General features: G+C 45.1%; 1 protein-coding gene across 1 annotated transcript in view; it reads left to right on the forward strand.

Moving 5' to 3' along the window:
• MYOM2 (myomesin 2) overlaps positions 1-14,595 on the forward strand; it is a 731,038-nt gene that overhangs the window by 660,437 nt on the left and 56,006 nt on the right. The window contains exon 26 of the mRNA XM_086926415.1: positions 12,538-12,682. Coding sequence (XP_086782541.1) covers positions 12,538-12,682 — 145 coding nt within the window. The remainder of the gene's footprint in view (positions 1-12,537; positions 12,683-14,595) is intronic.

A 14,595-nucleotide genomic window follows, 5' to 3' on the forward strand; every position in this document is an offset into this window, starting at 1 on the left:
TGTTTAGAAGAGTCAGCTCATGTACTATAGATCTGGTTAACAGTGACAAAGGGATCTGAGTTCTAAGGCCTGCAAAAATAAAGCCATAAAAAGTGAATGAAGAAGGCAACATTTTTGGGGGTGACCCTACAGAGAGGGTCATTTGCAACACCTGATATAAATATTGAGTCATAAATATTGTTCACAACTAAGTATGGGCAAATTTTGCGGATTTGCAGTCTGCAAAATCTCCCGAAAGGGCAAAAAAATCCACAAGTTCGCGGGAAAATCCGCGAACTCGCGGATTTCCACAAATATATGTGACCACGTGTGTCTGTAACTTTGCCACCGCGCCAAAAGGCGCCGAGGTCCCTCGAGTGAGCTGTCCATCATAGTGAGGAAAGGGCGCGAAGACGTTGAATACCCTAGTGTGTGGGGGGCGTGGCCAAATGGGCGGGGCTTCCATGCAAGTTCACATGCCTCTTGTTTATAAAGGGTCAGAGACCGATCAGAGCAGCAGATGAGAAGAAAGCAGCCTCCTGATCACTGCAAGTACACGGGGATTGCGCTCCAGAAACTCGTGGATGCAAAGACCTCCATCAAGGATTACATCTAATTGTAGGAGGTAGATATGGGGAGGAAGCTCACCTGCCTAGTCTCGACCATGCTCACTAGTTGTTTGGGCTGGTCACAAGAAGTACACGGGGATTGCGCTCGAGAAACTCGTGGATGCAAAGATGAGATTACATCTAATTGTAGGCGGTAGATATGGGGAGGAAGCACACCTGCCTAGCCTAGACCGTGCTCACTAGTTGTTTGGGCTGATTATAATGCGGTACTGAATTTGAGCTTCAACTCGGGCATCTGCTTTATTTATATCTGTAAGCGCTTCCTGTTGAGGTTTATTTTTGTGACAGGAGCATCATGCCAGAAAGAATCCTGCCTGAATATTTATCCATGAAGATGCCACCGTGTTGTGCCATACCTCTACTCAACTTGAGTACTTTCTTCTGGCTAATCAGTAAGTGCTACCTCGTTGGGTAAATGTATGGTGCTTTTGCTACACTACAGCTGCGTAAAGGGCCAGAAGTGTTGTCTCCAGTGACCACGTGTGTCTGTGACTTTGCCACCGCGCCCATAGGTGCCGAGGTCCCTCGAATGAACTGTCCATCACAGTGGGGGAAAGGGCGGGAAGACGTTGCATACCCTAGTGTGTGTGGGGCGGGGCCATACGGGCAGGGCTTCTATGCGAGTTCACATGCCTCTTGTTTATAAAGGGTCAGAGACCGATCAGAGCAGCAGATGAAAGGAAGCAGCCTCCTGGTCACAGGAAGTACAAGGTGATTGGGCTCGAGAAACTCTTGGATGCAAAGACCTCCATCAAGAATTACATCTAATTGTAGACGATAGATATAGGGAGGAAGCACATCTGCCTAGCCTCGACCGTGCTCACTAATTTTTTGGGCTGAACGTTACTGAATTTGAGCTTCAACTCGGTCATGTGCAAAAAAACTAAAATAATAATCCGCCGGCGAGCGTATTTGCTGATTTTTCAGCAATATCGCAAGAATCGCGGATCGCGAAATTGCCGAAAATCCGAAAATTCCACGAGCGGAACGGATTATGCGGCCATACTTTTTACAACCATATAGTTCCAATGGTTTTTTTGGACGATATTTAGGACTGAGTACTTATATCTGAATATATGCTAGCAACAAGATTCCAATACCAAACTCTGGCAGGGAAGGAGGTTGGAAGCAGATCAGTACCTCCAGCATTTTCCACCTCATTTGAATCATTGGAGATCAGAATTAGAGCATAAGAAGTACAAGAGACAGTCATTTGCCATTCCACCACCTTGCCTGGGGACCCTGTAGACCGTGGTGAGGTAAGAGAAAAACCTTGTAACTGTGGAAAGCAAACGCTTCCCTATGAGGTCAAAACAGTGCAAAAATAATTTCTGCTAATATTCATGCTATAAGCTCTCTACGGCAGCTAGTCGTGATAAATGTACCCCCCCATTCACAAGCTGATGCTAACAGCCCACAGCACCAGTATTCCCGCGAATGCAGCCGCAAAAAACATCGCTACAGAGGACCCTGCAAATATCGCAAATGAGATGCAGAGTAGGTGTTCCCGTGCAAAAAGTCGCAACAACACAACACCTCAACATTCACAACAACCAGCCAGATCAGCGATAAGAACGCAAAACACACGCTAAGGCGCGTTAGCAGCAGGAAATTGACACCTGCTCTGACCTGGTATAAAGTCGGACCACAGCCTGCACCACAAAAGGGAGCCCAGCCCACAGCCACACCTGAAGACAAACAGTTGCCATGGAGCAACTGAACATACAGCACACACACCCAAGAGGGCCACAACACCCACCGACACCACACCCAGGACCATCCCTCCCTGGCACCTTCCCGACCAAAGACATGCCACAGCAGCTACAACTAAACATGTACGAAATAATCCACCTGATGTCGCACAATCACAACTGGTGACATGCATGTGTTGTCACAGAAATGTGCAATAATTCAATATTTCACCAGGGTCATGAGCTGCCAGTCGCTCATTACTACAGACCACTCTTTCAGTCAAGATTTTTACCAAAGTTAAATAAATTTATTTTGATTTTGTTTTTCTTTTTTGGCGCCCGCACTGGCGGCGGCGTTGCATTAAGGAGGATACCGACAAAAATTGAAGAGAAGTAAACAATTCAAAACAAAGAAAGACATGATGGATTCAGAGTCTTAAATCAAGCGGACTTAACAGGAAACACTCGACCGACTTCCTAACTTCACGGACGTGAAAACACCATAAAGAAGTCCAGATTGTGTTGTTTAGTCCTGAAGAGAATCCCCCGATTCCTAGGGATTCGAAACGCGTCGATCTTTTTTCATATTCTTTGTTTACATAGACCAATCGTTTCCAAATATGTATTGTAAATATAACAATGATTGATGGTCTATTCTATGAATATAATTGTATTCGTGTATCTTTCCATTGAGTGGAGTAGGTTTCACCAGCCAAACATAAACAGTATCCTTGCAGGGCCTATAATATAAAATAAATCTCAGTTAGAGGAAAAACTTCCCTCTTCCTTTCTACCACCCAAAATTTTTTTGTTGTTTGTCGTCAATTGATGTTCGCGAGTGTTATGTGTTAAATGTTTAATCTTCCCTTTTCCACTCCCTGGCATTCTTGCCTTCCTTTTTTCCAATCTTTCAGCCCATTAGTCCTCCATTGATCTTCCTATATTGTCTATAATGAATGGATTAGACTGAAGCCAAATTATACATTCTGTTGTGTATTAATCAAAAAAGAACCCCCCCCAAAAAAGAAAAAAGAAAAACGAAATCAAAATAAATGTATTTAACTTTGGTAAAAATCTTGACTGAAAGAGTGGTCTGTGGTAATGAGCGACTGGCAGCTCATGACCCTGGTGAAATATTGAATTATTGCACAGTATTGGCAAATCCTTTGTTTATTATTCTATTGGCGCAGCCTTACTGTGCTTCAGCTAAAGCCCCAGTTGTTGCTTTGTCACAGAAATGAGCATCACACATTCACTTTTGAAGCAACCAATGAAACTTTATTGAACTTAACACAGAAATTAAATGAAGACACATTGCGGCTCCCCTCGGGACAATCCGTAGGTCACAGCCTGCAAGACAAAAAACATGATGTGCACATCAAAGGACAGAGAGAGAGTAAAGGAGAGAGAAAGAAGAAGAGAGGAGTAGAGAGTAGGGAAGAAGAGAGGGGAGTGAGAGAGAAGAAGAGAGGGGAGAGAGAGAGAGACAGAGAGAAATAGAGGGAGAGAGAGAGAAGAAGAGAGGGAGAGAGAGAGAGAAAAGGAGAGGGAGAAAGTGAGAGAAGAAGAGAGGGTGAGAGAGAGAGAAAAGGAGGGGGAGAGAGAGAGAAGAAGAGAGGGAGAGAGGGCGAGAGAAAGAAGATGAGAGGGGGAGAGAGAGAAAAAGAGAGGGAGAGAGAAGAAGGGAGGGAGGGAGAGAGAGAAGAAGAGAGGGAGAGAGAGAGAGAGAAGAAGAGAGGGGGATAGAGAGAGAGGAGAAGAGAGGGATAGAGAGAGAGAAGAAGAGAGGGTGAGAGAGATAGAGAGAGAGAGAGAAGAAGAGAGGGGGAGAGAGAGAAAAAGAGAAGGAGAGAGAGAGAGAGAAAAAGAAAGAGGGAGAAAGATAGAGAGATAGAAGAAAGGGAGAGAGAGAGAGAGTTCCGCCCCTGCGCACCCAGGCTAGACTGCTCACCTGCGGCCACCCGTGTGTCTCTAACCACTTGCCGGCATGTATATCAGTACAGCAGGTCACACATCTGAGTCAGAGTCGTCATCTGAAACAGAGTCCAGATACATGACTGGCACAGTACACACACTTGCACAAAACAACGTTGCCCGCCTGCCCATGAACGCCCAGGCAGAGGCATCCCAGCCCCTCCCGCCGCCCTTCGGAGCTTGCCCACCCATGCACACCTAGGCCTCACTGCTCACCTTCCGCCACTGGCCTGTAGACAGCAGGTCCCACCACGTGCCTCTGCAAGCCACTAGCCCGGGCCCACAGACATGGCAGCCTCCACACCATGCAGCCATGCTGCGCAGACCACCAGGTCTCACGTCTGGTGCTGGGTCTTGATTACACCATGGCATAGGACATACCAGGGCACCCGGCAACATCACAGCCTGCACAGCTGCTCAGCCCAATGGGTGCCGCTAACTCTGTGATCCCAGAAGCGAGGCCACGTAGTGATAGGCCCGCGCAACACGCTGGCTCAGCCTACACTGTTGTCCAGCAAGGCACCCAACTTATGAGCAGTCTGGACCGTTGGGACGGGGCATCATCGCAGGCTGTACACCCGCTCAGCAGCTTATGACTCCCAAAGTCACCGTCCCGTGGCGAGGTGCCTGTGCCGTCCACAATGCAGCATGTGCCACAAACCCTGTTTAACCCAAGTCACCGTCCCGTGGCGGGGTGCCTGTGCCGTCCGCAATGCAGCATCTGCCACAAACCCTGTTCAACCCCGGTCACTGTCCCGTGGTGAGGTGCCCGTGCTGTCCGCAATGCAGCGTCTGCCACAAACCCTGTTCAATCGCAGTCACCGTCGGTGGCGGGGTGCCTGTTCCATCCGCAATACAGCGTCTGCCACAAACCCTGTTGAACCCGAGTCACTGTCCCGTGATGGGGTGCCTGTGCCATCCGTAATGCAGTGTCTGCCACAAACCCTGTTTAACCCCAGTCAGCGCCACATGGTGGTAGGCGTGTCCCGGCCTCAAGGCCTCCTATCTGTCATCCAGTCACCCCCGGCAGAGGGGTATGTGACATCATCGGCCCCTTATATTTGCGTCGTCAGATGGCCTGTGACGCCTGTGCCAGATGGGTGTGGTGGTAAACCTGCCCTCAGGGTGTGGCTGTGACATGCTGACAACTAGACCAGTGACCTGCACACCACCAGCGAGTACGCCTGCGACGGGTAGCAATGAGGCCCCCCTCGGAGAGTAAGTGGAGTGGTCTGACCTGGTGTATGCTGTACCAGCGCAGGGCCTGCAACAATGACTCAGGGACGATGGGCGTGGTTCAGTCAATGTCCGGACAAGAAAGTGGCTTATGCATGTGTCCCTGTTGTGGTGTCCACGGGACCCGTAACACAAATGTCTATGTAGCACCCTCTGACTGGCATCCACCAGGATGAGCATCATTGCAGCAAGTGAAATCAATGACCCTACATTCCTCCACACATACATGAATGAATGATGAAAGACATGACACAGCAGTGCGTCACTGGATGTTTATTGCACATCCAGTGCAGTACTGCTGCTGGAGCAGTACAGGGCAATGCCGAACACACAACACAAAATGGGCCTGTGGAGGGCCAGCCAGATTCCATCCAGGGATGACAAGTACTGCGGAAGAGGAGGGGTAGAGTCCACAGTCTGGTCGCTGTGTCATTTGCAACCAAACAGGATGTGGCAGTCCATGTCATAGTCCAAGGTTAGTGCATCTGTGTGAATCGGGGGTCAGTGGAAGGTCATAAGGTCATGTGTGGGACCAAGCATAAAGCAGGCCAGGTGGCGGAAATGACAGCTACTGAGTCCTTCTGATTACAGGCACATCCACGTCCTCGTCCCCGGTGTGTGCTCTGCCCCACCTGGGGTGTTGCTGTACCGGCTGTGGCACTGTGTGCCACTGACACATCAGGGGCCGGAGGTGGATTGTTGGTCGCACTGTGTGCCACTGACACATCAGGTGCCAGAGGGGATAGGCCTGCTGCACTTGGAGGCAGAGTCACACCAGGGGGCAGAGATGTGGATGGTGTGGGGGCAGCAGCATTCATCATCGCCACGCCTTGTGGCAGCAATGTCATGATGAGGATCTGCAGGGCATGGTAGATCCCAGCTACATTCTGCTGATGTGCAGGTGGCTGCCATCCTTTCTATCCATCCATCCACACCATGTCCTCCATGAGCCTCCGCATGTTTGCCAGCTCACGGCTGGTTTCGCTGGAGCCACTCTGAGCGGACAGGTGTTCTCTCTGTGTCATGACTCCAGCGATGTCAGTCAGGGCTCATTGGAGACCATGGAGCGGGCCTACACACCCAAGGATGGCGTCAAGTTTGGTTGCCATGAAGCTGAAACCCAACCGCACCTACTCTGCGGTATCCCTCTGGCACTTCAGCACATGGTGTTGGAAGGCCATGTGTTGTTCCTGTGGGTCTTGTGGGAGTGCCGAGGCTGTGGGTGCCTCATGCTGCGTGCCTTGGGTAGTGGGTGGGGTCTCCTCGATGTAGCTGGGCTGCCCTGATCCTGGAGGTGAGTGGCGAATGAAGTTAATCATGTCTTGGATGGTTTGGGTGTCGATCTTCGTGTTGTCCTCCTCGTCATCAGTGAAGAGTGGCTGGGACTGCTCTGCAGGAGGTGTTGACGGTGCCCCTGTGATGTTAATGGGAGATGGTGTATTACAATGTGTCCACATGTATGTACCTGCCTGGTACATGTTGACATTCAGAAACCATGGCATTGTACATTGTGACAGTCTGTAAATCTGGGCGAGGACCCAGAGTCATTGTGGGTGCGCACTGTGCTCTGCTTGATTGTGCATGTGTTCCATTGTGCCCATCCACCCGTCCCCCCAGTATCTGATGGTCACTCACCCTGTTGAGGTTGTGTTGTGTCCTGCTGAGCAGTGTCTGATCCCCTGACTCCGGCCACAGTCTCCACACTGATGACTGTCGACAGCAGGTCCTCTATGTCATCCAGCTCGAGCTGTGGCACTGGGCCCCCACCTCCAGTCTGCATTGCTGCCTTCTGGTTGGCGGAGAGTTTCTCCTTGGTCCTCCGCTTGATGTAATTCCATCGCCTCTTGACCTCATCCATTGCCCTCTTGTGCTCATCGACGGCATTCACCTTGTCCACGATGTCCCGCCATATTCCATTTCTGGTGCCCAATGACACGTTGGAGCTGACCAACAGTTATTGATGGTGTTCCATCACCTCTGTGACTATAATCCTGTTCACCTGTGGACTCAACTTCGTCTTCCTCTTCTTCTTGTCCTTGCCCTCCCCTGTCCCCGAGGTCCCTGGCTGGTCATCCGGGGTGCTTGTGGGGTTTTGCTCATCCACTCCGCCTGCTTCGGCTGCCTCCAATGTGCTTGAGTGGTGATCAGTTTGTGTTTGGGTGTTTTTTTAACTTTTATGGTGATTTTTCCCGCCTGCCAGGTGTGTGTTGCAGACCTGGCGCTGCTTATCGCCGATTTCCTCATCACGCTTTGGCCCATCGCAGGTTTTTTGGTGTTGTGGTTTGTGTTTTTGTCTCCATCGAGGTGGTTGTATTGCGGATATTGTCCGCGGTTTCGGCAGACCATCACATGCTACGGCCGCGTTGTGAATTACACGTTGCCATGTGGTTATTTTCCCGCGATAGACTGCGATGTTGAAAGTTGCGTTACGCTACTCTTGCGGTAGATATCACACGTTCTTGTGAATATACCCCACTACTGTGTATTCAATCAACATGGACATCACATAATTAAAACGTGTGGCCAGGGTAATATATCTAGCACTCTAGTCACACTGAAACATTATTCATGGTCTGACAGCTCTTGTCCTAATGCTACAATCCATATATTTATGTTTACCACTAGATATACGACTTAAATGCGAGCAGGTCTATTTTGTCTTATCATCCTTCTTTGGCTAATGAAATGAGTTCCTTTCGGTTGGATAACAATACACAACTGTTATGTGTCAAGAACTCTAACGTGCCCAAAATAAATAAGTCTGTTATAGTATGACTTAAAAGCGTCGAGCTGTATATCCTTTTCCAAACATTATTTAACTTTGCATTTTTATTGTATATATGCTTTTGCCCCTAATTTTAAAAAAATAATCTATTTACCTTTTATTTAACTAGGACATTGCTAACAAACTTACTCTTGCATTTCTCGATGCTCCTATCGTTAAAGAGCTGGGTTTTACATCTTCATTTGGTAATTCACAGGTGACTTCTGCAGCGGGCACAGGTGATATATTGCGCAGTCACATAAAACATGGAATTATAGCTGCCATAAAGCCATTGAACTTCATCCGGCTGCACGGTGACAATAACAAGTAGCTGTGGTTTTGCAGAGCAGGCACATTCAGAAGCCACAGTCCTTGAAAGGATTATGGCCCCATTGCTCTGGTGATGATGCTGATGCTGATCAGCTTATGATATTGCAGAGGGGCATGTGCTGATTAGGCCCCCTTGTAAAGATCAAACTGAACAGGTTATGAGAGAGCTTATGTCAGAAAATAAAGCAAGGCAACACTATGTACAGGCTGAACATTTAATAGACTATTCAAAAATGAACTGCATTTGCGGTTAGACATTGGGCTGAAGCGAATATTTTATGTGAATGTGATGTTGCACGGATCCCGATATAGTCAGTGTGCGTATGTTGTATTATTTTCTCCTGCTTGTCCATTTCCGTGTAATTTGCGCCCATGGGGAAATGGTTTGACCATAAAATATCTCGTGGGAATTGTGAAACTGTACTACGTGAGCTCCAGAAGCATGTGCTTCACAGTCACTATTTATACCTCATGTGCAAAATTCATGACATATTTGTCTAATCCTACTATGTATGAATTAATTTTAAAAAGTACGCAAACTATAGAAATTATAACTAGAAGTCCTCCAAGCGTGCCTGTTACTTCAACTAAGTTAGTTCAATGGTTACGTTTTCTGTAATTTCCTCCCGTACCAATTTATGATGCAGACACTTCCATGTATTGCTTCTGTACTTTTTAGAACTACAATTACACAGGCCATCGTCGTGCTATTTAGAGGACACATACTATATCCTGCTGGCTGGGGCAAGAGTTTCGGCATCATTTTCTGCGGTTATTAACACGCTAACAGACTTTGTGTCCTTTAATTTAATTGTAATGTAATTGCAGCAACTTTATCCGTACCTATAAGGATTTATATTCGAGCCCGTAGGAAATGAACTAAACTGCGCTTCGAGATTATTATCAAACATAATCACTTCAATATAGAACGTTGGTTCTAGTGTCTATTTCAAAATCTAATCAAATGAGAACACTGGCACACAAGGCAAGGGATGTGGCCTAGGGGTTTCATTGCACCGCAAGGATATTGGTTTTGTGTTGATCCCACTGATTGCGATAAGGCGGCAGCTTCTTTAATTGGAAGTATTTCCTCTCTTCTAAGTGACAATGGGATCTTGGATTCGTTAAAATGTCCTTTTGAGGGTGTCAGCATTCAGACATTGCCCGGAAGTATATCTCGTTTATTCATGAGGCCTTTTTATTGCTGCTCGGCTGTCTCGCTTGCACCTTGAGGGTTCACAAACAAGCCTGTTGAGTGGTTCTTCCGCTGATTGCCCACACAATTGTGAATCTGCACTGAGTTGCAAGTGGGCAAAAGTTATGTCAATTAAAATAGGGGTATTTCCTGCTTTAAATTAGCACTTTGCAAAAAATGAATACTGTGAGACGGCAAAATTACGATTCGCCACTGAATACCAGTGCGTTGCATTTGTTAAATGGCAGTGCCAAGCACAGCAGGAGCCTTGCATCCCGCGGAGCTGTTTCCGTGGTTGCCAATAACTGTAATTAGCACCTGCTGAGGACAAGCCATTCACAGTAAGGAAACATTTCCAGATTGCTTCAAGCTGCCTCAGCCGTGATCTCAGAGGAGGCACGCCTCTGATGAGCCACCGCACCAGAAACCAGCAACGCAAGGGCTGTAAATCTTTAATTATAATTAGGGCTCCCGGTTTTATGGTATTTATTTTTTTGCCATTTCCGTCTGTATTTATCCATATTTATTTTTTGGGCATTTTATCTGTATTTATCCACATTTATTTTTGCGACAAGCAAAAGACGCTACAACTAGTATTTCTCACCATTTATTTAAATTGACCCAGGAAAGAGGCTGTAGGACATAAATACCGGCTGTTACAGAGCGAACCCCACGTAAAATGTTAGCTCTAACGTGGCTTCAAGTCAGGCCAATTGTTTTTACTGGAAGCGAAGTTGACTAACTCATAGCTGCCAAGGTTTCAGATTGACATGTTCAACATTTTTATAATTTCAGTGAAATTATGAGAGACGTTTTTATGACTGAGTGGCTTTGTTACTACCAAAATCAATCAGGCACACTTACTAATCCAACTCAACAATGGTGCTGAGTTAAACTGCCCTCAGAAGGATGAAAGGAACAGCCAGCCCTGCTGAAACCTCAACCTAAACCTGATCTGCAGTCAATTATGCGAAATTTGCAGCACGCAGATGAAGAATGCCTCGGGCAGCCTTTGAGATTACACATTGTGGGAGCTGCAGACGTCCGCGCATGGCCATGTGCCAAGAGGCCACTCGGTGTGGCGCTGTACTCGTCTGTCTGCAATCACTCTCCTGAAGAGCTATCACATGTGAAATCTCACTGCATCACGTATGCAGCGAGTCCCCCTGCACACCCCACTTCCAAAATACATATCTTCCGGTCAGATATCAAAGTAATACTCCCAGAAAACGAACATGCCTGGCTGTGTTCTATGTATGGAGATCTGAAGGTGAATGGTTGATAAGTGTTTCACTACGGACTCAAATGGTTGGGTGAGAGGTGGGAGGGTTAGGATGGGGCCCTTTCAGTCGCCTGGTTCAGCCCTCAATTGCTCATGGCTATGCATGTTGATTTTCTTAGAATTCACCTGCACTCTTTCTGCTATCACTGTGGCATTGCCTGGAAGGTGCACCATGGAACAACAGCTATATTTGCATGCAAGCAGAGCCGGGGTAGGGAAGGGCACAGCTGGCTAGCAGAGGCTGGGTGCGAGGTGCACAAGGCATGAGGGCTTGCGAGAGGCCCTGGGAGGGCGGAGTAGTGGCCCCTGCTCCTCGCTGACACATGCCACTGTTCCCTGCACTGCTGCTGTCTCACATCGGCTCCTGTTGCGGAGGGGCGGGCCAGCCCCTGGGCTTTCACTAAAAGACCTTAATTGGGAGGAATTGAAAGGAATTTCAAGCATCATGAACAGGGAGGGAGGCGCGGCAACTCTGAAGCAGGGCAGCGCGGCAACATTTACTAGTATTTTGCTGTTTCTAAATATAAATACAGACGGAAGACAAGTAGTTTTCCGTCTGTATTTATATGTAAAAATCCGTATAAACCGAAAACCGGGAGCCCTAATTATAATGTACCTTATCTTCTGTTTGTCTAATGTGCTGGGTTACAAACAATAGGTTCAATTCACAAAAAGTGACTGTCAGCACAAGTGACTTCCTTCAAGTTTTCCGGAAGTCTTACTCATAAATGAATTCTCAGTGACATGGCACATTGTACAGTGCCTTGATATATTGACTTAACAATCCTGCATGGCTCATCCTTATGTATGACCACAGACAATGCCAGCCATGCTGTGTTACACAGTGCTTATCACTTTTCAAATGCCTTTTCCAAAGATTAAGATTACTTTCTCTTGCCCAGCACAGGGTTTTTTAGGGCAAGCAGCACATCTATTGATTATTAAGAAATTCAGTCCTGAAGAGATTAAAACCCTTTAAGATTGTGTAAATCGTGTAAAAGTTTAGACACAGTGTAGAGTACATAGCAGAAATTTGGCATTACAGTGAAACTGCTAGTCTTTTTTCTTTATGGACGATATAATCTTTTTCACTTCTCAAATATTTGCTTTCACTCTACGGGAATATGTTTTTTTTGCTATACAAACTTTAAGGTCCTCCATTTTAACCTTTTTTGGAGTTACCTTGATCTCATTCATTGACACACATAAAGGACACGTGGATATATTCTCACTCTTGCAATATGCAACATAACTCCAAAGAGAACTATGAGTTTCAAGAATATTACCTGTATTTTACCAAAACCGAGTAGACCTGCATGAAACCCTCTTAAGGATCTTGTTCAGTTTCATCCCAGCCCTACATATTTATATAACATATCTAGGCGGCAGATTGACTCATGATCAGTTCTTCTTCTAAGTGAAGTATATAATTATATTTCTGTTTTAACTTTCCTTAGAAGCACAGAATCAAGTGTGACAAATCAACCGGCATTATTGAGATGGAGATGGACCGATTCACAATTGAAAATGAAGGCACCTACACTGTACAGATTCAAGATGGAAAAGCCAAGAACCAATCATCTTTAGTTCTCATTGGCGATGGTACTGGACGCTTAATATATGATATGTCCTGAAATCCTGATTTACTCCACGCATTCCTGTCTTGATTTTATTTGTATCTTCATTTTAACCCCAATACACATAAGCACATTTATTGATGACTGTCAAGCACATGCACAACTACATAATAAACCATATCAGTCAAAATTATCTTTTTATTGTTGCAGGCAGCTCTGAATGATTATATTGTGTTTTTTTCGGAAACAGAGATAGCCATCTTTTCTTTACATACTGCATGCATATATTGATCTGCACAGTTTTCCATTCCAACCATTTTGAAACTTCTGGGTATGTACATAAAGTAAATTCGTGATGTCCTATGTATGTATATCATACAAGAAAAAGTTGCCCTAGAAAAACAACAGTGGTAGTTGAAAACTATCTATATGGAGCAAAAGCCAGCTTTGTTTGTATTTACAATTTTTTTCTGTCATTATATGGTTTCATATCACATAACATTTCATTTCCCAAAAATACGTTTTTTTAAGATCTTTCTATTATTAGTTGGGATTCATCTTTATATTTCCACATCTCCACCATTTTTTAAAATTTGTTTTCAAATACGTGGAGACTGATAGAAAAATACTGCTTGACATATACAGAGGACTGGGTGTATAAACATTTACTCACTGGAACTTGAATGTTCCAAGAAATGCAATCATTTCATTCCATCATGCGATATCTCCTTTGCATTTGCCTTTTTTTTATTAACTCCTTATAGAGAAGCAAATCTGCATTAAAATAAGGCCAGGCAGATTAGAGAAAACATCCAGTGAATCTCTTCGGGAGACTCTCCCAGGATGCTGACCATTCCGCTCCTTATATTGCTTTCTACTGTAAGAACTCCCCGCTTTTTAAGTTGACTTTATTCAAGGAGAAGTACATTTGTGTTAATGGGGTGAAGTCTATAGAACAATCTTCCCACTGAATTTAAAAATAAAGAAAAAACATGAAACTGATAAAAAAAATAAACTATGATGCCTGGTCAAGTAGTGATTTTAAATATCAGTAGGATATAATGGACTAAACCAGGTTTCTTTTCTGCCTGTTAGTATTCACATAAAGGGAGCCGGAACAACTCAGTAAAAAGTAAAACAACGTAATTTCTTTTTTGAGAAACATCAAACGGAGATTCTGCAGGGTTTGAGGGAAAATCCAAATTGTCTGCTGTTTCAAACATTTCTGAATGAGTATTTCATTGATCAATCAAGTGTACAAATAATGCAGACCATAGAAAATGACCAACAAACCACAGGTATGGTTTCATTCAAGCCATGAGAAATGTGTAAGCAGTACTAACTTACTTTGAATATAATTCTGGCACTATTTTTGCCACCTACGTAATTCAACTATAGCTAAGTACAGATTCAGGCACAATTAGGCCACCTACTTTACAAAACGGTGTCTGTTAATCCATTTTAACTACTAATACAGCTGTCCTAAATCAATTTGAAATGGTAGCAATTTGGTACTATATAGAAAAATAATCCCTCAAATATGACTGTCGAGTACAACTTGATGAAGAAAAAAACATGTATTTTATGATGCAGCTAAACTCCAAAATATGACAGGGTCCCACTGATGTGATACTGGAAAAATAGTGATTCTTTTTTTACTTAAATAGTTTTTTTTTAATTGAAAACTTGGATATTTTATTACAGTGCGAAATAGAACATGGAAGCATAGTTTTCATATACTGGTGCACCTGGTAAAGTTAGATTCCACTCACTCCCTTAACATGTGGCTGGGAAGACATGGTTTTGAGGTGTTATTCTATTTGCAAATGTGTGGGGTGAAATAAGTCTAACTCAAAACATGCCACTTAGATTCCAGTATTTGCATATATGATACATCTCTTTCTACATTCTTTTAATATTGCCATGCTGACTGACACT

Source organism: Lissotriton vulgaris, chromosome 6, assembly GCF_964263255.1.
Source record: "Lissotriton vulgaris chromosome 6, aLisVul1.2, whole genome shotgun sequence".
Lineage (NCBI taxonomy): Eukaryota > Metazoa > Chordata > Amphibia > Caudata > Salamandridae > Lissotriton > Lissotriton vulgaris.